The sequence below is a fragment of the Vombatus ursinus genome, unplaced genomic scaffold (genome assembly GCF_900497805.2).
Source record: "Vombatus ursinus unplaced genomic scaffold, bare-nosed wombat genome assembly UNPS02014848.1, whole genome shotgun sequence".
In the NCBI taxonomy this organism is placed as follows: Eukaryota; Metazoa; Chordata; class Mammalia; order Diprotodontia; family Vombatidae; genus Vombatus; species Vombatus ursinus.
In genome coordinates, this window is record NW_020954626.1 from 2,808,958 (window position 1) to 2,829,371 (window position 20,414).

A 20,414-nucleotide genomic window follows, 5' to 3' on the forward strand; every position below is an offset into this window, starting at 1 on the left:
AATCCAATCTTTTCAAAGGCAGGAATTTTCCAAAGGAGAGAAGTTATATCAAATCTTAGGGCTGTGAAAGTGTCTCTTAAGCAGATATTCAGAAGATTGTTGGGGGAAAGAGGGTAAGTGGGTAGGCAAAAGCTAAGAGCTCTTCATAGCTAGAGTCACTTGAATGGACCTAAGAGGCCAGTGTGGACGTTAAAAGATTCGGTGTATGTTCCTCCTTCCATTGCTGGGGATTCTGCAAAGTGGTTTCTCAATAGGGTACTCTGGTAACTCAGATAAATGGGGAATAGGAAAAGATTCCCGAGGCTTGAAGAAGTATGGCATAATGGATAGAGTGCTATACCTGGTGTCAGCTAGACTTGAGTTCAAATTCTACCTCTTAAAATAGCTCGAACTGTGGGAAAAATCAACCTCTCTGAATCTCAGTTTACTCATCTATAAAATGGAGATAGTAAAACCTGCTGGTACGTAATTAACAGGTTTGTTATACACCTCAAATGAGATGTATGTAAAGTACTTTATATGAATAAATATCAGCCATTATTACTAAGAAGTTGGAAATATATCAGCAGTTGATTGAAAAGCACCCACTCCGTTACCCCTCCCCTGTACATTCACTCGAAATGAAGCAGTCCTGGGGTCGGCTGACTCTTTCCTTTCTCGCCCCTAGCCTGGTTGGAGCATGCGCCTCCTCTCCTCACATCCTCCAAGCGCTGAAGCTAAGCACGGACTACGCCCTAGGAAATTGATTCTAGTCTAGGGGAGTTCCGCCAGCTCCGGTTCGCAGAAACTTCAGCACCTCAAGGGGTGGACAGCGCTCTAGCAGTCCTTCTAGACAACCTCAGCATCTTGAAAAGCCCTTTCTTCTCTTCAGCTTCCCCAGCAGGTGCAGAACGGAACAAACAGCCTCCTCTCAGTCTACTCTCCCTCCCTTTCCATTCCTTCTTCCTGTTTTTACTCCTCCTCTCCATTCATAACAAAAGCATTGCTATCAGTGCGGGTGGGTCTCTCTCTGCAGTTCTCTCAGCAACGCCAGTTGCCTGTAGCCCCAACGCCAAGCAGTTTCTGCAGGAAGTAAGAATGGGGCTTCTCCGGATGGGGACAATGATTCATGTGCTGGTGCTTGTCCTCAGCCAAATTTATGCTTTCCCCAAACCAGAGGGCATCCAAGGTAAGTGTACATCCTCCCTTTCCTTTTTTTTTTAAACTATGAGATAAAGCTTTGAAATAAAATCGTTGATGTTTCACTTTCTGTTCAGACCAAACCCATGTATATTAGGCAGAAAACCAGGGGGGAAAAACTCTGTTTTGATATGCACCTAAGCCTGAAATTTTATTCAAATATCTTATTTTGAAAAGAAAAATATACCACCATCCACACACACGCTATTGTTTTGTTTTCTACTTGTGTTGCAACATTTTCCAGATATTTCATCCATGTCATGTTCAGGATAGAGCTTTTAATCTCTTAATTTTACCAATCCAATTATGCTTCTGCTATTTTAGAAAGGCTTTTAAGTCAAGTTTTTAAAATGTATATTGGATTCAGAAAAGAGTATGAATCTAGGAAAATCTGGGAAACACAGATTAGAAAAATTCTGACAATTTTTCTGATTGTACAATTTGTCTCCACTAAAATCTTAAAGAGATGGTTTCCTCTCCCCCATAAATTTTATGAGCATTTAAAGTATTCTTTTTATGAGAGAAATGTAAAATGCTTTTGCTATCCATATTTGAGTTAAAATACATGTGACTTTTCAAAACACCATTAATTATATATAATGTGTGTGTTTATTCTAGACAAATCTCTACACAACAGAGAACTAAGTGTAGAAAGGCCTTTGAAAGAACAGGTAAGTCAAATGAAAAATTATAAACATTACTTTGTGGGGGTTTTTTTCTATTTATCACTATTTCTTGTAATGCATTGTTATCATAGTCATTATAACATCAGGAAGTTTAGGAACTAAGTAGTCCTTAGCACAAATTAAAATGAGATCTCTTGATAACTGAAATTTATTTTTGGCAATCTGTGGATATTTAATGATAGAAGCACACAGAGTTGTACTGAAATAAATGCTAAGGACATAATCTAGCATCTTTTGCATTATATGAACCCAATGTGTAAGTGTGTGAACTTCCCAGGGATTTTTTAAGAGTATAGTAGCATATGTATAAACAATGACTGAAACTTCCTTTTTGTTTGCTTATTTCACAATTAGATTGCTGAAGCTGAAAAGGATCAGATCCTGAAAACAGCCCCTCCAGGTAAAAAATATATATGTATATATGTATGTATGTATGTGTATATATAATCATTTAATTAATGTGAATCCTGATGATCTTAATCTAAAAGATAACAATATTATGCTGGACTTGGGGATTTTCTTCCAGAAAACAAGGCAGGGGAAAGAAATTATTCTTCTGATAACTTGAACCTGCTAAAGGCAATAGGAGAAAAAGAGAAAAAGGAGAAAGAAAGGAAATCAATACAAAACTCACCACATAAGAAATTGATCATGGAAGAGGTAGACTCAACCAAGAATCACAGACTGGTGGATGACTATGATTCTACTAAAAGTGGATTAGAGAATAAATCTCAAGGTATTTAAGAATAAACTCTTTCCTTCCTATTTGCTTTACACCTTACTGCAATTTAACATAACTACAGGATTAAGAAAATTCCATATTTAAGAAAGACCCACTATACACTCATAATCCTATAGTATTTAAACCAAAAATTGTAATAAAGTCAGAATCACTGTGGAAGGCTGCAAGCTATACATACAGCTGCAAGTTCAGATTTCTGTGGCAAGATTATTGATGCTTTGGGGGAAAGAAAACATTTGCAATAGACAGAGCTCTGAATTTTAGGTTTGGAAGACCTGAGTTCAAATCCTGCCTCAGACACTTACTAGTTATGTGGCCCTGGACAAATCACTTAACCTCTCAGTCTCAGTTTCCTCCTCTGGAAAAGGGGAATAATGCCAATAATAGGTAACCATTAATAATAAATAATATTAATTTGTATCAATATGTCACTATTAATCATGTTAATGTACCTATAATGTAAAGTATATTATTAATAAATATTAATAATAAATACTAATAGCACCTACTTCACGAGGTTGTATCAAATGAGATAATATGTAAAGTGTTTTGCAAACCTTAAAGCTCTATGCAATTTTCCATTTGATTTAAACTCTCAATACAAAGTAAAACTATAAAATTAACATCAAAATTAGCAATACAAAAGATGAGAAATTTTACAATAAAAGAAAATGCCCTATGTCCATCATTTCATGTTGTATTATTTCTTCCAGTGCCTCAGGTATGGTAATGGTACATATGTGCGTAGAGGAAGAGATTTGTTTTTCCATTCTCTGTATGGGTGCCTAAGAATGCCTAATGTTCTTCTCTTGTGTCCTTATTCTGGTCCCTGACCACAGGAGAATTAAGCTCATTATTTCTAGTTTGTAAATCTATGACCCACTGCTAAAAGTCAGCTACTAATTAAATTTACTTTTTAATAAAGCAACATAACCTGAAGGGTGGTCTAGATGAGGAAACTATATTTTGCTTTATCCTTAAAACTGAAGGCTAATCTAGAAAATGTAGTTTCTTTTCAAATTTCTTTTCTTAATTTGTGATTCCAAGTACTGGACTTGGAGTCAGTAGACTGCAAATATGTCTACACATAACTGATTCAATCATTTTGATGAAATTGACTGATTCAGGCAAAAGGTTGTTTGACTCAATTGACTAGTCATTTTAACCAGTTGTGCATGAAGACTAGTCACACATTGCATGCCTGAGTTGGCCACTGACTTGTCATATAACTATGGACAATTTAATTTTATATCACTTAACATTTTCTAAGTATATAGAAATAAGCTTAGTTTCAAAGGATTTACCATCTAGTATGATGACAATAGGAGATAGATATGTCTATATAATCTATATAAATAGATATCTATATATCTATATCTATGTATATATAATACATATAACCTGTACCTCTGTATTTATTGATAGATAGATATATTGTAGTTATAAAAATTTACAGTTGGAAGGAACTTTAAGGGGTCATCTAGTCCAAGCATATATGTGTGTTTGTCTCCATCCCTAATCCTTGTTGGATTGGATTTTATATAATCATATCTAAAATCACCTAAATGGGCCTGAGAGGGGACAAGGGACAGTTATATACTAGCGACAGCCTCTAACTCTTCATAATGTTTGAGGAGAATGAATTATGAGAGTGATTCTGATACACTTCCACTGCTGGAGAAGCAATGAAATTTTTTTCAAAGATCTTATTTTGAAGAGGAAAATTTATTACCCTGACCCTGAGGTAATCAAAATGACTAACAAATGACTATAGGACCCTGAAAGACTTGGGGATATGGACATAGTAGCTATATCCTTTTACCATGAAGTCATCATGCAGTGGGTACTTGATAAAACCTAATAAGAGGTGACACTGATTTTTAATTTGAATCTTGTCTCCAACATGTTTTACCAATATGACCTTCGACAAGTCTCTTAACATGATAGGGTTCTCAATTTCCTAAACTATAAGATAAATGGCCTTTTAGTTCTCTTCTAGCTCTTAAGTCATGATTTTTCATCTGCTCTCTTACACTTGTCTTCCCTTTGGGACCATATAACAGAAAGGATAAATTACCACTTTTGCACATATGGATGAATGATCTTATATGTTGCTATTCTGCTCAAAGTTTTGGTCAGAATGTCAAAGGTGGAACCACATATAAGCAGCAGTTCTTCCGTTCACACATCTGTTCCCAGCATTTTTTCTGGCAGGGACCATACTAACAAAATTCTTCCAGTAGCTTTTGTAGCTGCTAATGAAAAGCTCAGGGGAATATTGAAGTGGGAAGGAGAAAAGCTGTTTCTTCCCCTCTGTGCATTGCTAGCATCCTCCCTATTGGAAAAGGAAGAAGTAAGCATACTTAAAAACAAAAATAATCATCCTGCTGACTACAGCTATAGAAAGCAACCTTTCTTCCGTAGATCCTAAGGGAAAGAGAAGAAAGCAAAATATTTTTTCCATTCCCTGATTAAATCTATGCAGGACTTTTCTTCAAATGTTTACAACAAGCCTACAGATAGGACACTTGGGGTTAAGCAAGAGTTAATTTGTGCACCTGTAAAAGGACTAAAAGTTATAGAGGGCTTGGTGAAAGGAGAACCACCACCAAAAAAATTAAGGATACTTTAAATTGTTAAAAGATGTGGTAAGGGGGCAGCTAGGTGATGCACTGGATAGAGCGCTGGTCCTGGAGCCAGAGGCCTGAGTTCAAATCCAGCCTTAGACACTTACTAGTTGTGTGACCCTGGGCAAGTCACTTAACCCCAACTGCCCCCCCCAAAAGAAGATATGGTAAACCTGAGCCATATTAGGTTTATGAAAACAACTCAAAAGACTTTTTCTTAGGGGGTTGTAGTCTATCCATTGCCCTGGTCTACAGTGCTGAACTAAACCATAAATGTGAATCTAATAATTGTACCTGGCTACCTCCTATACTTCTCACCCCATCATTTCTTTGTTTCTTTTGAAGCAGCACAAAGAAGTTGTTTTGCCAGAGGCTAAACAGGTTGCTAGCTCCAGGGAATCCAGAAAAGGAACCAGGAGAGGAATTTCTCCTTTTGTTCTTCTAGAAGATGTGAATGTAAAGAGCAGCATCAGAATAGTAATACTCCAACCTCTTAACTTCATAAGAACATTATGAAAAGTTATTTGGACAGAACTAGCAAGGGAGTAAATTACCGGAGGGTTATTTAGTATCCTGGAACAGAAACTCCATTTCTTAGATTTCAGGCATAAAAACCTGCATGAGATTAGCCTTAGGGTGACATAAAGAGCCAAGTGCCTTATAAGCTTGGTATAGTTCACGTGGCATAGAATGGAAATAAGCGAGTGATGCCTGGCAGATCTCCAGGGAATCTGGTGCAATGCCTCATTGACAGCAACTCTCCCCTTGCTATTAGAGTTCTGTCTCCCCAGCATTGGTCCTAAAGAAATGCAGTCAGATTTTCCCCGGTAAATCCAGGGGTATGTATTTGCATTTCATGCTGCATAAATTTGCATATTAGGAGTTTAACAGTGTAGATTTAGAGCTGGAAGGGACCTTAGAGACCATCTCATCATTTTATAGTTGAGGAGCTTGAGGCCCAGAGAGGTGGTGACTTTTCCAAGGTCACCCACGTAAGTAGTGACAGAGGTAAAATTTGAGTCTAGATCCTCTAACTGCAAAACCAGTGGAAATTTCTTCTACATATGCAAAGCATTAACTTTATTGGGATAGCCAGATCATCTAGTCCAACCCCTTCATTTTAGAGATAAGGAAACTGAGACTTAGAGAGGTGAAATGACTTGTTCAGCATCATACAGGTAGCAAATTGTCGAGCTGGGATACAAACTCTAGTCCTTTTATAGGAACTAATAATCCATGGCTCTTTCCACTACTCCATGCTGCATGTCTTATAGGCTTATAGAGATGCCTTGGGTGCTAAGAGGTTAAGTCACTTGCCAATGGTCACATAGCCAATTTGCGTTTGAATCAAGACTTGACCTCTGGTTTTTCTAGCTCCTAAGGCTGGTCTTCTATCTGCTATACTGCTAATCTCTACAGATTGTAAAAATATTCAACAAAAATAGATGATGAGCAGGTAACCCAATGACGCTTATTCTAGATGATCCAGATGGCCTTCATCAGCTGGATGGAACTCCTTTAACTGCTGAAGACATTGTCCAGAAGATAGCCACCAGAATTTATGAGGAAAATGACAGAGGAGTATTTGATAAAATTGTTTCTAAACTTCTGAATCTTGGTTTGGTGAGTCAACTAAATGTTTAACTTGCTTGAAGTCAGCCACAACAGCAAGCCAAGTGGTTGCTCTTTTATTTTTCATCCCTTTCATTGGAGTAATAGCCTCCACTAGCATTGATCTATTTTCTTACAGGACTCTATCTTTGTTAGGGTTACAAAATCCCCTTGGTTCTGTATGACACTGAGCACTTGTGTGGTCCACGGCTGAAGGAAAGCCTCACAGTGTCTCTCTATGGAAATACTCTAAGGGTACTTGCCGAAAGTGGGACCACAGACTTCAGAGCTAGAAGGGACTTTAGGGATAGTCTAAGCCAGTAGTGTCAAATTCAGCTAGAAGCCCGATGAGTCACATATTGGTTTAGAAAACCAGAAATTGACATTATCTATGTTGTATTGCATTTTTAAAATTTCCCAATTACATTTTAATCTTGTTCAGTCCCCTGGGAGTTATGTGGTTACCTGCAAGTTTGACTTCTCTTATCTCGTCCAACCCCCTCATTTTATGATGAAGAAATTGAGGCCCAGAAAAGTTTACATGATTCCCCACAAGGTCACACAACTAGAAGATGTGGTTTGAACCTAGGGTGTTTTTTAATTCTAATTACACTGCTTTTTATTTTATCTTTTTCTTTAAAAAAATAAATTTCTATTGATATTTTCTCTTTCATACAATACCAGAATATCCCATACATCCCTCCTTCTCCCTTCCCCTCTCCCAGAGAGCCATTTCATATGACAAATAGTATTTTTGAAGAGGAAAAAAAGTCAGTACAACTAATTGCTATGTTGAAAAAGTCCAAAAACATGTGCATTGTGTAACACCCGTGGACCTCCTGCCTCCATGAAGGGGTAGGTTGGGAGTGTCTTACTAAATCTCTTCATTTGAGTCCCACTTGTTCTTTATAATTTTTTATATTTACTTTTGATTTTTGGTGTGTCATTCTTTCCATTTACATTTTAGTTAGTGTGTATGTTATTTTCTTATCTGCTCTTAACTCTGCATCTATTCATATAGATCTTTCCATGGTTCTCTGGATTCATCACACACATCATTTCTTACAGCACAAGAACATTGTGGCACTATATTTTTAATGACTTCACTTCTCTGAAAGTGAATGGGATGGTTTCAGGCCTTCTTGAAACCACACCTCATCCTTCTTATATGCTCTAGTATTTAGAAAATGTGAACCATAGAAAGATAAGGAAACTGAGGCCCAAAATTGATAAATAACTTCAACAAGGACACATGATGACAGAGCCCAATTTTGAGAGCCAGTACTCTTTCTACTGAATGTACCTAGGGCCCACATATTAATCTGGATCTAGCAGATCTAACAGAAATCTAAAAATGTGGTCCTTGTATCACATGCAGTTTGAGTTGCTTTTTTTGCAGGGAATTGAAGTTTATAGTTAGCCACAATACTCTCTGATTCAGCCTCCTTGCATATGTTGACAGAGTTATGGCATGTCAGAGCTGAAAATCTGGAGGAAAGCAGATGGAATGGGGTTACCTGTATATTATACATAACAACTGTAGTGCCCCAGGTGTTTCTCTATAACTCTGTTACAAGTGAATTGCTTAATGATCTGCAGGAGCAGAGAGAATTTTCTTAATGGGAGTTCCCTGCACCAGTGAAACCATAGGTTGAGAACAAAAACATGTTTTAGGGGCAGCTAGATGGTTCAGTGGAGAGCTCTGGCTTTGGAGTCAGAATGGACCTGAGTTAGCATCTGGCCTCAGACACTTGACACTTACTAGCTGTGTGACCCTGAGCAAGTCACTTAACCCTGATTGCTTCACCAAAAAGGAAAAAAATGTTTTTAATGAAATGTCTTATGGTACATTTTATGAATAAAACTTAGGTATTCATGGTTAGAAAGACAGTAAGTTATAGGTCTCCACCATTTACCTCTCTGAGTAGAATTTAATTGGTGAAAATAAATAAAACTTTTTAAAAACATTTTTTCTTATAAATAAGGGTGAGGAAGGGAATAAACATTTATATGGCACCTACTGTGTGCCAAGCACCGTACTAAACACTTTTACAAATATTATTTCATTTGATTCTTTTTTTTTAGGCAATGGGGTTAAGTGACTTGCCCAGGGTCACATAGCTAGTAAGTATCTGATGTGAGATTTGAAATCAGGTTTTTCCTGACTCCAGACCCAGTGCTCTATCCTCTTTGACACCTGCCTGAAGGAGAGGAGGAAGGTAAAAACAAAGGATATGGCAAGGGAGCATGACAAAGGGCTATCAGTGACAAAATTCAGATTTCATTTTGTCAAAAGCTGTATCTGCATTGGGACATTTGACATCATTGAAATACAGTCCTGAAGGCTGAAGGAATGACCTTCAATAGCAAGTCATGACTCACCAGGAAAATAGGAAGAGGATTCTCAGAGGGAATGTCATATGTCCTGAGTCCGATTTTATCTGTGTTTTACACATTACTAAGTGCATGGTGGGTTCGATATATTTATGTTGTAATATTCATATCTATAATCTTGTGAAGGAGAAATTTACTCTGAGAATCAGCACAGTTTTAGCATTATTTCAGGATTAGAATATCTCCCAATTTTACAGGAATATGTAAGTAAAATAGCTGTAAAGTCAGCATCTTCTGCAGCTCCCTCCCAATTCAATCAATGAACAAGGTATTTTTTTTTAATCCCTGCAAAGAGCTGGGGATACCAACACAAAAGTATGCTAGTCCCTGCCCTCATGGAGCTTGCATTCTACAAGTTCACAGATTAATAAATAAACAAAATAAACAAAAAAACAATTAGGGGAGGAGAGTACTAACAAGTGGGAACCAAGATGGTCCCCCCCTTGAAGGAGGGAACATTTTACCCAAGGCTTAAAGAGAGCCAGGGGTTTCAGGTATCAGAAATAAGGAGGGAAGGCATTCCAGGGATGAGGGATAGCCTGAGAAAAGACTAAAGTGGGAGATGGAATATTCCATAGAGAAAATAAAGCTGAGAAGTGGGCCAAGCGAAGTGAAGGATCACATCTGTGGCTAGGCAGAGAAATTAGTGGCACAGACAGATCTGTAGCAGGCCTACTGAGTGGAATTTCTTTATAGAAAGCTCTGCTTTCCTGCCCTGCCATATGGTCTTAAGAATACATCTGACACAACCAGAGGTATTTAAACAGTGAAGTTAGATAAAGCCTAGACATAGCAAAGGGAGGCATCTCTGCTCTGGTTTTAATTGGAGTTAGAGCCCCCTAGGATATCAGCATCTTCTAGAGTTAGAGGATGGTCTGATTCAGACCTAGAAACCCAAAGCTAGTAACATGACAATTTCAGAACAGATTTCTAGTGTTAAATGCTGGAAGGTCCACCTGGGATAATGGCAAAGATACCATACTTGAAGTCAGGAGAGAACTGACTTTGAATCCCACCTTTGATATTCATTATCTATATGAGTATTGAGAAATCACCTACCCTCTAGACCTCAATCTCCTCATCCCTTAAAATGGGAATAATACCCTATACCATATAGGACCTATATATAGTACCTATATATGGTACCTATACCCTGGGACAGCAAGGTGATGCAATGGGTAGAGTGTAGAGTACAGGTCCTGGAGTCAGGAAGACTAATCTTTCCAAGTTCAAATCTGTCCTCAGACACTTACGAGATGTGTGATCCTAGGTAAGTCACTTAACCCTGTTTGCCTCAGTTCCTCCTGAGCTATAAGAAGAAATGACAAACCATTCCAGTGTCTTTGCCAAGAAAACCCCAAATGGGGTCATAGTAAAACATGCTAGGGGTTTTTTTCTTCTTAGCCCTCTGGAAGAGCAGATTGGAAGGGAAAATAAGAGGTGAGATATAGGAGATTTGGTCTCCCCTTTTCACACAAAAAGAGAAGAATAAAATCTACTATTAAAAAAACCCTGGCTTATTTTGGTGACATTATTTAATCTACTTCATGGAATATTTCTACAATTTGTTCTAATAGCTTTTGCTATGATTCTCCTTTTATGGCTCCTGCAGGGTAGTCATAGCACCTGGAGCAACAGAGGAGATAAAAGGCTCTCTCTCTGCTTCCTGACGCATTCAGGTTTATGCCATGTCCTAGTGATGCCGCCGCAAAACAAAAGCTTCTATAGCTACTAAAAATCAGTGTGCAGAAAAACGAGCTCGGAGGGGAAAGGATAAGAGCATATGGAGTCAGATGTATTCAGATGTAATTCTTGAGTGGAATTCCCTCTAACTCTGCCCCCTCTCTGTCCTGGGCCTCTTGCCCAAAGAGATTTGGAGAACACGAAGGTGGCAGTTTGCTAGCAGGGTAATTCTGCTCTGTTTCAGGAAGCACTCTTCCCTCTTTTTTTCATAAATCTGTAGAGGGCTTTACTCCAGAAATTTTGGGGGATCAGACTTATTATTTGCTGCAATCTTGATATTTCCTTATTAGAATCACAGATTTAGAAATAGAAGAGGCCATCTAGTCTACCCCCTCTCATTTTCCCAATGAGGAGAGTGAGGCCCTCTAGAGCTTAAGTGATTTGAGTAAGCAGCAAAAGTAGGATTTGAACCCATATTCTTTGATTCCCAGTATGATTAACCTCTCTAGACTTCAGTTTCCTCAACTGTAAAATGATGGTGTTATACCAGATGACTTCTAAGACACTTTTCATCACTAAATTTATAATCTTATGATCCTTTTTTTAAGTAGCAATAATATAATGACAACGGTAATATATTATTATGATGATGTAATATGGAGTAATATGGTGCTGGGGTATCTAATGTGCAATTATGCAGGGTTGGGAGGATGCTCCCTCAATCCATGCATAGGTAAACTGGTCTCAAATAGGTCTCATTCTATCCACCCATTCCCTAAGCTGTAGAGTCTCCAAAAGGCATGTGGTATGGTCCTGAGTCAATGGTTACCCATAAGCGATGATTATGCTGCGTTTACAGTGGTTAACCACATACTCTGATGCAGTACACATGATATCACAACAGTGATTATAACAACACTACTTTACCAGCTGCTGCACAATGAGGGTGAGGATACTTAGTGACTGGGGAACATGTGGGAGTAGATCAGTGGGAGGATTTTTCCCTTCTAGACTCAGGATTACCTCTAGATTCACTCTAATTGAAAAGAGAAAAATTAAGATGAATATTTTCATTCTTCCTTTTTGGCTCCATAGCACAGAATCCTAATCAAGATAATACAATCAGGGCCTTTCGCTTGGGTGCCAACATGGCCCTTCCTCTCCATGGTAGAAGTGTTGGTAAGGAAAGGAGAGAGACTACAGGTTCCTGGCAGGTCAATCCCAGAATAAGAAGCAGATGGAGGAAAGAGTCTTTCCAGAGAGATGTGTTTCTCCAGGCCAGGTGTAGTCCCAGACAGAGGGGCTTTTTTGATCACTTTCTTTCCTTAAAGAGGGAGCCTTCTGGGTCCACACTTTTCTGGGAAAGGGACATACTGTGCTATAACTCATTCCCCCATGAAGAGAGAAGATACTTCAGTGGCCTCACAGAACATTTCACAATCTAGGCTCTAGATTTCCAGGTCAGGAAGTGGCTCCCTAAGCTATGATTCATCCTTGGAGGAGGGAGATTTTCAGAGCCCAGGTCTTCTGGGGGACCTAGGAATGAAAAGAGCCTCTTTAGACATAAGTATCCTTGCAAAGAAAAGGCCTTTCGTGGCTTCTGAGGACGTCTATTCCAAGGAGAAAGGTGGATAGATGGCTCAGTGGATAGAGCACTGAGCTTGAAATTAGGAAGATTTGAATTCAAATCCTTCCTCAGACACTTATTAGCTATGGAACTCTGGGCAAGTCACTTTAACTTCTGTCTGCCTTAATTTCTGCAAATGTAAAATGAGAAGGTTGGACTTGATTATCTCTAAGGTCCCTTCCAGCTCTAAATAGGGAGGGCATAATACAACTTCTGGGCAGCCCCAGGAAAAGCCAAGAATTTTCATTTCCACTTTTCTCCTTCAACTGAATTTGCTTCAGAAGCCATTGGTGCTAAGAGAAATTTTAGATACATATGAAAGCAAGCATATGTCCCTGGGATTTTTTTAGTCTTGTATACATTCACAAATGGCTTCTTCCCTTAATATGCTCAAGGATAAAAGACCTTCAAGTTTGTACCCATTGTTGGTATGGCTAAGAAGACTGACCAAAGTTCATTCAGAAAGCCATTTTTTAAACTTTTTAACACCTTGGTAACAGATTACAGAAAGTCAAGCATACACACTGGAAGATGAAGTGGCCGAGGTCTTACAGAAGTTAATCTCTAAGGAAGCCAGAAATAATGAGGAAGAACCTGATTATCCTTCCAGCAGGACAGAGAACTATGCTGAAAACCTCCCAGAGGAAATGGTGAGTGTTTTTAGCAGTACACATTATGAAATAGCATTAAGTTTAAAGATTTAAATAGTGTTTCCCTTTAGGGAATAAATAAAAGCTATCTAAGGAAAGCATGACTGATACAAGTATTATAATGATTTCCCTTTTCAAGAAGTATTATTTCTATTCCATTACCATCTCCAATACTTAACACAGTGCCCGGTATGTATAAGGTGTTTAATAAATGCTTGTTGATTTATTGACCAACTGATTTGTCCACCTTCTCACAGTAAACGTAACTCAAGCATAAAAATGTAATCAATCTTCAACTTATCTCTTTTATTTCACATGTTGAATAGGAGGCCTGATCATCTCACTTAGTTGCATATCCCACCTCCTGTATCTACCCCTCTCTCTCTGGACCCATGCCATCTCTTACAGGACCATTATATCTTCTCCTTGCTAGACTTCTAGTGTTTAGAATATCCTACAGATGGTAATCAAGTTGTCTTCTCTGCACATTTTGTTCAACATCATTCCCCTCTCCTTTATTTTTTTTGACATTTTTATTTAAAGTTTTGAATTCCAAATTCTGTCTTTCCCTCCTTCCTGTACCCCCTCCCTGAGATGGTAAGCAATCAAATATAGGTTACATGTGTGCAATTATATAAAACATTTCCATATTAGTCATTTTATATAAGAAAACTCAAATAAAAGAAATAAAAGAAATAAAGAAATAAAAAGAATAAAAGAAAAAAATGAAAGAAAGTAAAAATAGCAGGCTTCAGTCTGTATTCAAATAATATCAGTTCTTTCTCTCGAAGTGGATAGTATGCTTCATCAGTCCTTTGGGATTGTCTTGGATCATTGTATTGCTAATAACTAAGTCATTCACAACTCTTCATCAAACAATATTGCTGTTACTGTGTACAATGTTCTCCTGGTTCTGTTCACTTCACTATACATCAGTTCATGTAAATCTTGACAGGTTTTTCTGAAATCATCCTTCTCATTTCTTATAGCACAATAATTTTCAATTACAACCACATACCATAGCTTGTTTAGTCATTTCCCAGTTGATAGGCATCCCTTTAATTTCCAATTTTTAGTGGCCTTTAGAAAGATCTGCTACAGAGCTGGGGTTCAAACTCCAATCTGAGTCCAAATTCTGCCCCTTTGCATTGGGCCAGAACGACCTAAAACTAACTTGTAGAAAATATTCGACAGTCTTGCTTAATTGTTCTGTAGAACAACTCATTCATAAAGAGGAAAACTGGTGCTTTGTCTCCCCCTAGAATACCAATTCAATACAATATCTTTTTTAACAAAATATTTTATTTTTTCTCCAATTACATGTAAAAACAATTTTAACATTTGTTTTTTTTTCTCCCTCCCTTCCTCCCTTTCCACACATTGAGAAGGCAAGCAATTTGTTATAGGTTATATATGTGCAGTCATGCAAAACATATTTCCATGTTAGTCATGTTGTGAAAGAAAACACAAAGAAAACACACAGAAAAAAAACAAGAAAAATAAAGTAAAGAAAAAGTATGCTTCAATCTGCATTCAGACTCCATCAGTTCTTTCTCTGGAGATGGATAGTATATAATATCTTTTTTAAAAAAATAAAATTCTTGGTGCAAAATAAAAAAAAGATCTGCTATAAATATGTTTGTATAAATAGATCCTTTTCCCTTTTTTGGATGTCTTTGGGATATAGACTTAGCGGTGGTATTTCTGGATCAAAGGTATTATAGTTTTATAGCCCTTTGGGCATAGTTCCAAATTGCTCTGCAGAATGGTTGGATCAGTTCACAATTCCACCAACAGTACATTAGTGTTCCAGTTTTCCCACATATTCTCCAACATTTATCATTTTCCTGTTTTGTCATGTTGGCCAATCTGAGAGGTGTGAGGTGGTACCTCAGAATTGTTTTAATTTGCATTTCTCTAATCAATAGTGATTTAGAGCATTTTTTATATGCCTAAAGATAGTTTTGATTTCTTCGTCTGAAAACTGCCTGTTCATATCCTTTGACCATTTATCAATTGAAGAATGGCTCTTATTTCTATAAATTTGACTCAATTCTCTATATATTTGAGAAATAAGGCTTTTATCAGAGATACCTGTTGCAAATTTTTTCCCAGTTTTCTTTCCTTATAATTTTGGTTGCATCGGTTTTGTTTGTGTAAAACTTTTTAATTTTATATGATCAAAATTATCCATTTTACATTTTGTACTACTCTCTATATTGTCTTTGGTTCCAAATTCTTCCCTTGTCCATAAGTCTGACAGATAAACTACTCCATGCTCTCTTAATTTGCTTATGGTATCATCCTTTAGGTGTAAATCATGTACCTATTTGGACCTTATCTTGCTATGCAATGTGAAATCTTAGTCTATACCTAGTTTCTGCCATACTATTTTCCAGTTTTCCCAGGAGTTTTTGTCAAATAACATGTTTTTGTTCCAAAAGCTTGGATCTTTGGGTTTATCATATGCTAGATTACTGTGGCCACTTAGTATAGTGTAATTTGTACCTAATCTACTCCACTGATCCACTCTATATCTTAGTCCCAGATTGTTTTGATAATTACCACTTTATAATACAGTTTGAGATCTGGTACAGCTAGACCACCTTTTTTAGCATTTTTTTTCATTGATTCCCTTGATATCCTTCATATGTTGTTCTTCCAGATGAATTTTATTGTTTTTTCTAGCTCTATAAAATAATTTTTTGATAGTTTGATTGGTATGTTCTGAAAAAATAGACCAATTTAAGTAGAATTGTCATTGTTATTATATTGACTCAGCCTACCTATGAGCAATTAATATTTTTCTAATTGTTTAGATCTGACTTTATTTGTGTGGAAAGTGTTTTATAGTTGTGTTCATATAGTTCCGGGGGTTATCTTGGCAAGTAGACTGCCAAATATTTTATAATGTCTTATTTTAAATGGAATTTTTCTTTCTATCTCTTGCTGCTAGACTTTATTTGCAACATATGGAAATGCTGATGATTTGCCTGGGTTTATTTTGTATCTTGCAACTTTGCTAAAACTGTTAATAATTTCAAGTAGATTTTTAGTTGATTCTCTAGGACTTTCTAGGTATAACATAGTGATAGTTTTCTTTCCTCATTGCCTATTCTAATTCCTTGAATTTCTTTTTCTTCCCTTATTGCTATAACTAACATTTCTAGTACAATATTAAATGACAAAGGTGATAATGGGCATCTTTGCTTCACCCTTGATTGTATTGGGAAGGCTTCTAGCTTATCCTCATTACAGATAATGCTTGCTAATAGTTTTAGATAAATATTACTTATCATTTTAAGGTAAGCTCCATTTACTCTTATGCTCTCTAGTGTTTTTAATAAGAATGAGTGCTGTATTTTGTCAGAGGCTTTTTCTGCTTCTATTGAGATAATCACATGATTTCTGCTAGTTTTGTTATTGATATGGTCAATTATGCTGATAGTTTTTCTAATATTGAACCAGCCCTGCATTCCTGGTATAAATCCCACCTGGTCAGAATGTATGATCCTTGTGATATATTGCTATAATCTTTTTGTGAGTATTTTATTTAAAATTTTTGCGTCAGTATTCATTAGGGAAATTGGTCTATAGTTTTCTTCTTCTGTTTTGATTCTTCCTGGTTTAGGTATCAGCACCATATTGCCCCTTTCCTTTAAAATTCTGCTGTAATTTCCCATTGGGATCAGCTCCAAACCCATCACCTCTTCTTTTAAGGTCCTTTACCAGTGTGCCTTGATTGTCTTATTTCCTGAGAAATCCTACAATGTGCTAGTCTGCCTCTCATGATCATAGCAAACATATTTATTGAAAATAAATTTTTCATCTGTTCATCCTACAACTGCCTTTGAGCCTCCCCCAAAACAGTACCATAGGCCTAAATTGTCTCTTCTTTTTCCCTGTAGCTTGCCACCTTCCCCCTATCTTTCAAAGGGCACCTGAAAACCACTCCCAAGGGAGGCATTCTATATTGATCAAAGAAGGTGATAGCCTTCCTGCACTCTGCCCAGGCTGAATGGTTACTCTCACTGTTACTCTCCATGATCTTTCCTTACTCTTCTTTCCTTTTTTTTTATTATGAACTTAATAATTATCAACAAACACAAATATTCAAACATAAAAGGACAAAAAAGAGGATTGTATATAAAACTATGAACTTCTATTTCATACATTTTGTTTTTTAAAAATATGTATTAGAGAGGCATCCATGGTGTGGTGCAGTGGTATAAAATTCAAATAAAAATAGGGTGCTGAATCATATATAAGGGTCCTTGCACGTGCATAGTGATTGAGAAAACCACAAATTCACATATCTATGCTTTATTTTATTTTATTCATTTTGCTAAATATTTCCCAATTGCATTTTAATCTGGTTCTGGAAGCACTACAGGGTGTTGTGGACCACATGTAGACCCCTCTGGCAGAGTGAGTAGAAAACTGACCTCTGAGTCAGGAAGGCCATGGGTTTAAGACCTGTGTCTAGCCCATACTGGCCATGTGAGGCCTGGGCAAATCGCTTCCATTCTCAGGGCTCCCAGACCACTCTCTGGTACTATAAATTGCAGGGCAGCCAATCTGCCTCAGTGGGAATTTCTTATTGTTGTTGTAGTTCAATCATTTCAGTCATGCCCATCTCTTTGTGACCCCATTTAGGGTTTTCTTGGCAGAGATACTAGAGTGGTTTGTCGTTTCCTTCTCACTTTACAGCTCACTTTACAGATGAAGAAACTGAGGCAAACAGGGTTAAATGACTTGTCCAAGGTCACACAGCTAGTGTTTGAGGCCAAATTTGAACTTGGGTCTTCCTGACTCCAGGACTGGAGTCATGGCCCAGACTACATGGATAAAATCATAGACTTAGTTCCTTCCCCCAATATGTGTATATTGATTTTAACAAGGTTATAACAAAATTGCATTTTTGTCCCTTTCTGAACTTTCTTCTTGTTTGTATTTTTGTTTTATTGATGTTCTTTTCCTTTAAAAAAAAAAACAACTTTACTTACTTTGACTTATGTACCTTATATATTGTTTTAATCTGCCCATTCTGTCTATTCTGTTAGATAGGCAGAACATGTCTGAGCCAAAGCAGAATCAGGAAGACCTGCATTTGAATCCTGCCTCAGATACACTTACTAGCTGTGTGACCCTGTCCCAGTCCCTTGGCCTCCCTATGTCCCCATTTCCCCATATGCAAAGTAGGGATAATAATAGCAACTACCTCACAGGGTTGTTAGGAAGATTACATGAGTTAATATGTAAAGAGCTTCACAAACCCTAAAGCACCACATAAATATTAGTTATTATTATTTTTATCATTGTTATTATTGCTACAGTTACGGTGAAAAGGGAGAAACTTTTCCCTCCACAATCAAGGCCCAAATAAAAAGGAAAAACAAGTTGCAATTGCATTTATTCTAACAAAATATATCTGAGGTTTTGTTTTGTTTTGTTTTTTAATGAAATTTCCCACTGCCACTGTAGACTCTAAAACCAACCATTCAAGATGGTCCTACTAATGGAGAAAGTGATGATACAGTACGTAAGACCTGGACCATGCCTAACACCTTGGAAAGAAGAAACAAACTTTATACCGAAGACAATTTTGATGACCTCCAGTATTTTCCAAACTTTTATGCACTACTAAAAAGCATTGACTCAGGTAAATATTCTGAAATATTACCGTATTTGATGGAAATATTGAATCTAAAAATGTTCTGTCTTGCTTTCAGCCTTCTGCAGTCACTTCCTATCAAGTAGCTGATATACTGAGAGCTTGGAGAGAGCACAAGATTTGCCAACATTTAGTCTGTCTTGAACCAGTCAATAAGCATTTATTTAGCTCCTACTAGGTGCCAGGCACTGGGCTAGGTACAGGGGATATAAAGACAAAAATGAAACAGTCTTTGCCCTCATGGACCTTTTAATCTATTAGGTGAGAAAACATGTGCATCAATAAATATATACAAAACAAATGGAAAATAAATGCAAGGTAAATTTTTGAGAGAGAGCACTCGAGTATCAGGAAAGACTTTATGTAGAAGATGATTAACTTTCTCCTGGGTAACTCAGGATCTTGCAACTAATCAGCAAACATTTATAATGGGTCTACTACGTCCTAGGGCAGCTGGCAAATTTGTCCTCAGATATTTCCTAACTGAGTGACCCTGGGCAAGTCACTTAACCCTGTTTGCCTCAGTTTTCTCATCTGTAAAATGAGCTGGAGAAGGAAATGACAAACCACTCCAGTATGTTTGCCAAGAAAACCCCAAATGGGGTCACAAAGAGTTGGGTACAACTGAACAACAGCACTGTCACATACACTGGGCTTCTCAACACATATCAGCTCATTATCAACCTCAGGGATCTTAGAGTGTTAGAGAGAATCAAGAGAAAGGAGATTAGGCTGAATATTCTAGAGCTGTTTTTTAATACCCTATGGTTTCTTTATTGCTTTTCTTACTATGAATGTATAGACTTTATTTATAAATGTTTGATTTTAGCTTGTTTTATTATCATTTGACTTTGTTCTTCTAAATAGGAAGCATACCCTACCCCCTCTCACTAACTCAAACCATTTAATTAAAAGTTCAAATTAGTTGGGTCATCATCAGTCAAGGAATATACTAATATATTACACACAATAATTAAAGACTATTTATTCTATAATAAACTATAATGCTTAGAAGCATTTCCTTTCCCCATAGAGATTTACCCAAATAAACCTCTAGTTCCTTTTCTTTCCCCTTTCACTCTGCCCCCCAATCTCACTGTTAAAACTCATACAGGGGGCAGGTAGGTGGCACAGGAGAGAGTACCGCCCCTGGAATCAAGAGGACCTCAGTTCAAATCTGGTCCCAGACCAGACATTTGACATTTACGAGCTGTGTGACTCTGGGCAAGTCACTTAAACTCAATGGCCTCACCAAAGACAAACAAACAAACAAAAAAACTCATATAGCCTTATTTATCCTTCTGTAAATGTTATATATTTCTTCACCCGAGTGAATCCTATCCAGACTAGGCACATGGAAGAGATTCTCCCCAACATTTCTTAGCATCCTTACTTTTCCCTGTTGAAATATTTAGACTCATTCTGCTGTTTTAAAATGTTTTCTCAGTGCCTTTTGTTTTCATTCCACAGTCATGCCTCTTCTAGGTAACAAACAGGTGAACAAACCCAGTGGACACAGTAACAACTCATTCTGAATATGT

General features: G+C 37.3%; 1 protein-coding gene across 1 annotated transcript in view; it reads left to right on the forward strand.

The window, feature by feature from the left end:
• The first annotated feature begins 1,073 nt into the window (after nucleotides 1–1,073).
• The window catches only part of SCG3 (secretogranin III), a 43,256-nt gene continuing 23,915 nt past the window's right edge, over nucleotides 1,074–20,414 (forward strand). Inside the window, exons 1-7 of the mRNA XM_027840885.1 lie at nucleotides 1,074–1,168; nucleotides 1,798–1,850; nucleotides 2,220–2,265; nucleotides 2,392–2,601; nucleotides 6,715–6,857; nucleotides 13,050–13,199; nucleotides 18,684–18,861. Coding sequence (XP_027696686.1) covers nucleotides 1,078–1,168; nucleotides 1,798–1,850; nucleotides 2,220–2,265; nucleotides 2,392–2,601; nucleotides 6,715–6,857; nucleotides 13,050–13,199; nucleotides 18,684–18,861 — 871 coding nt within the window. The 5' untranslated portion in view covers nucleotides 1,074–1,077. The remainder of the gene's footprint in view (nucleotides 1,169–1,797; nucleotides 1,851–2,219; nucleotides 2,266–2,391; nucleotides 2,602–6,714; nucleotides 6,858–13,049; nucleotides 13,200–18,683; nucleotides 18,862–20,414) is intronic.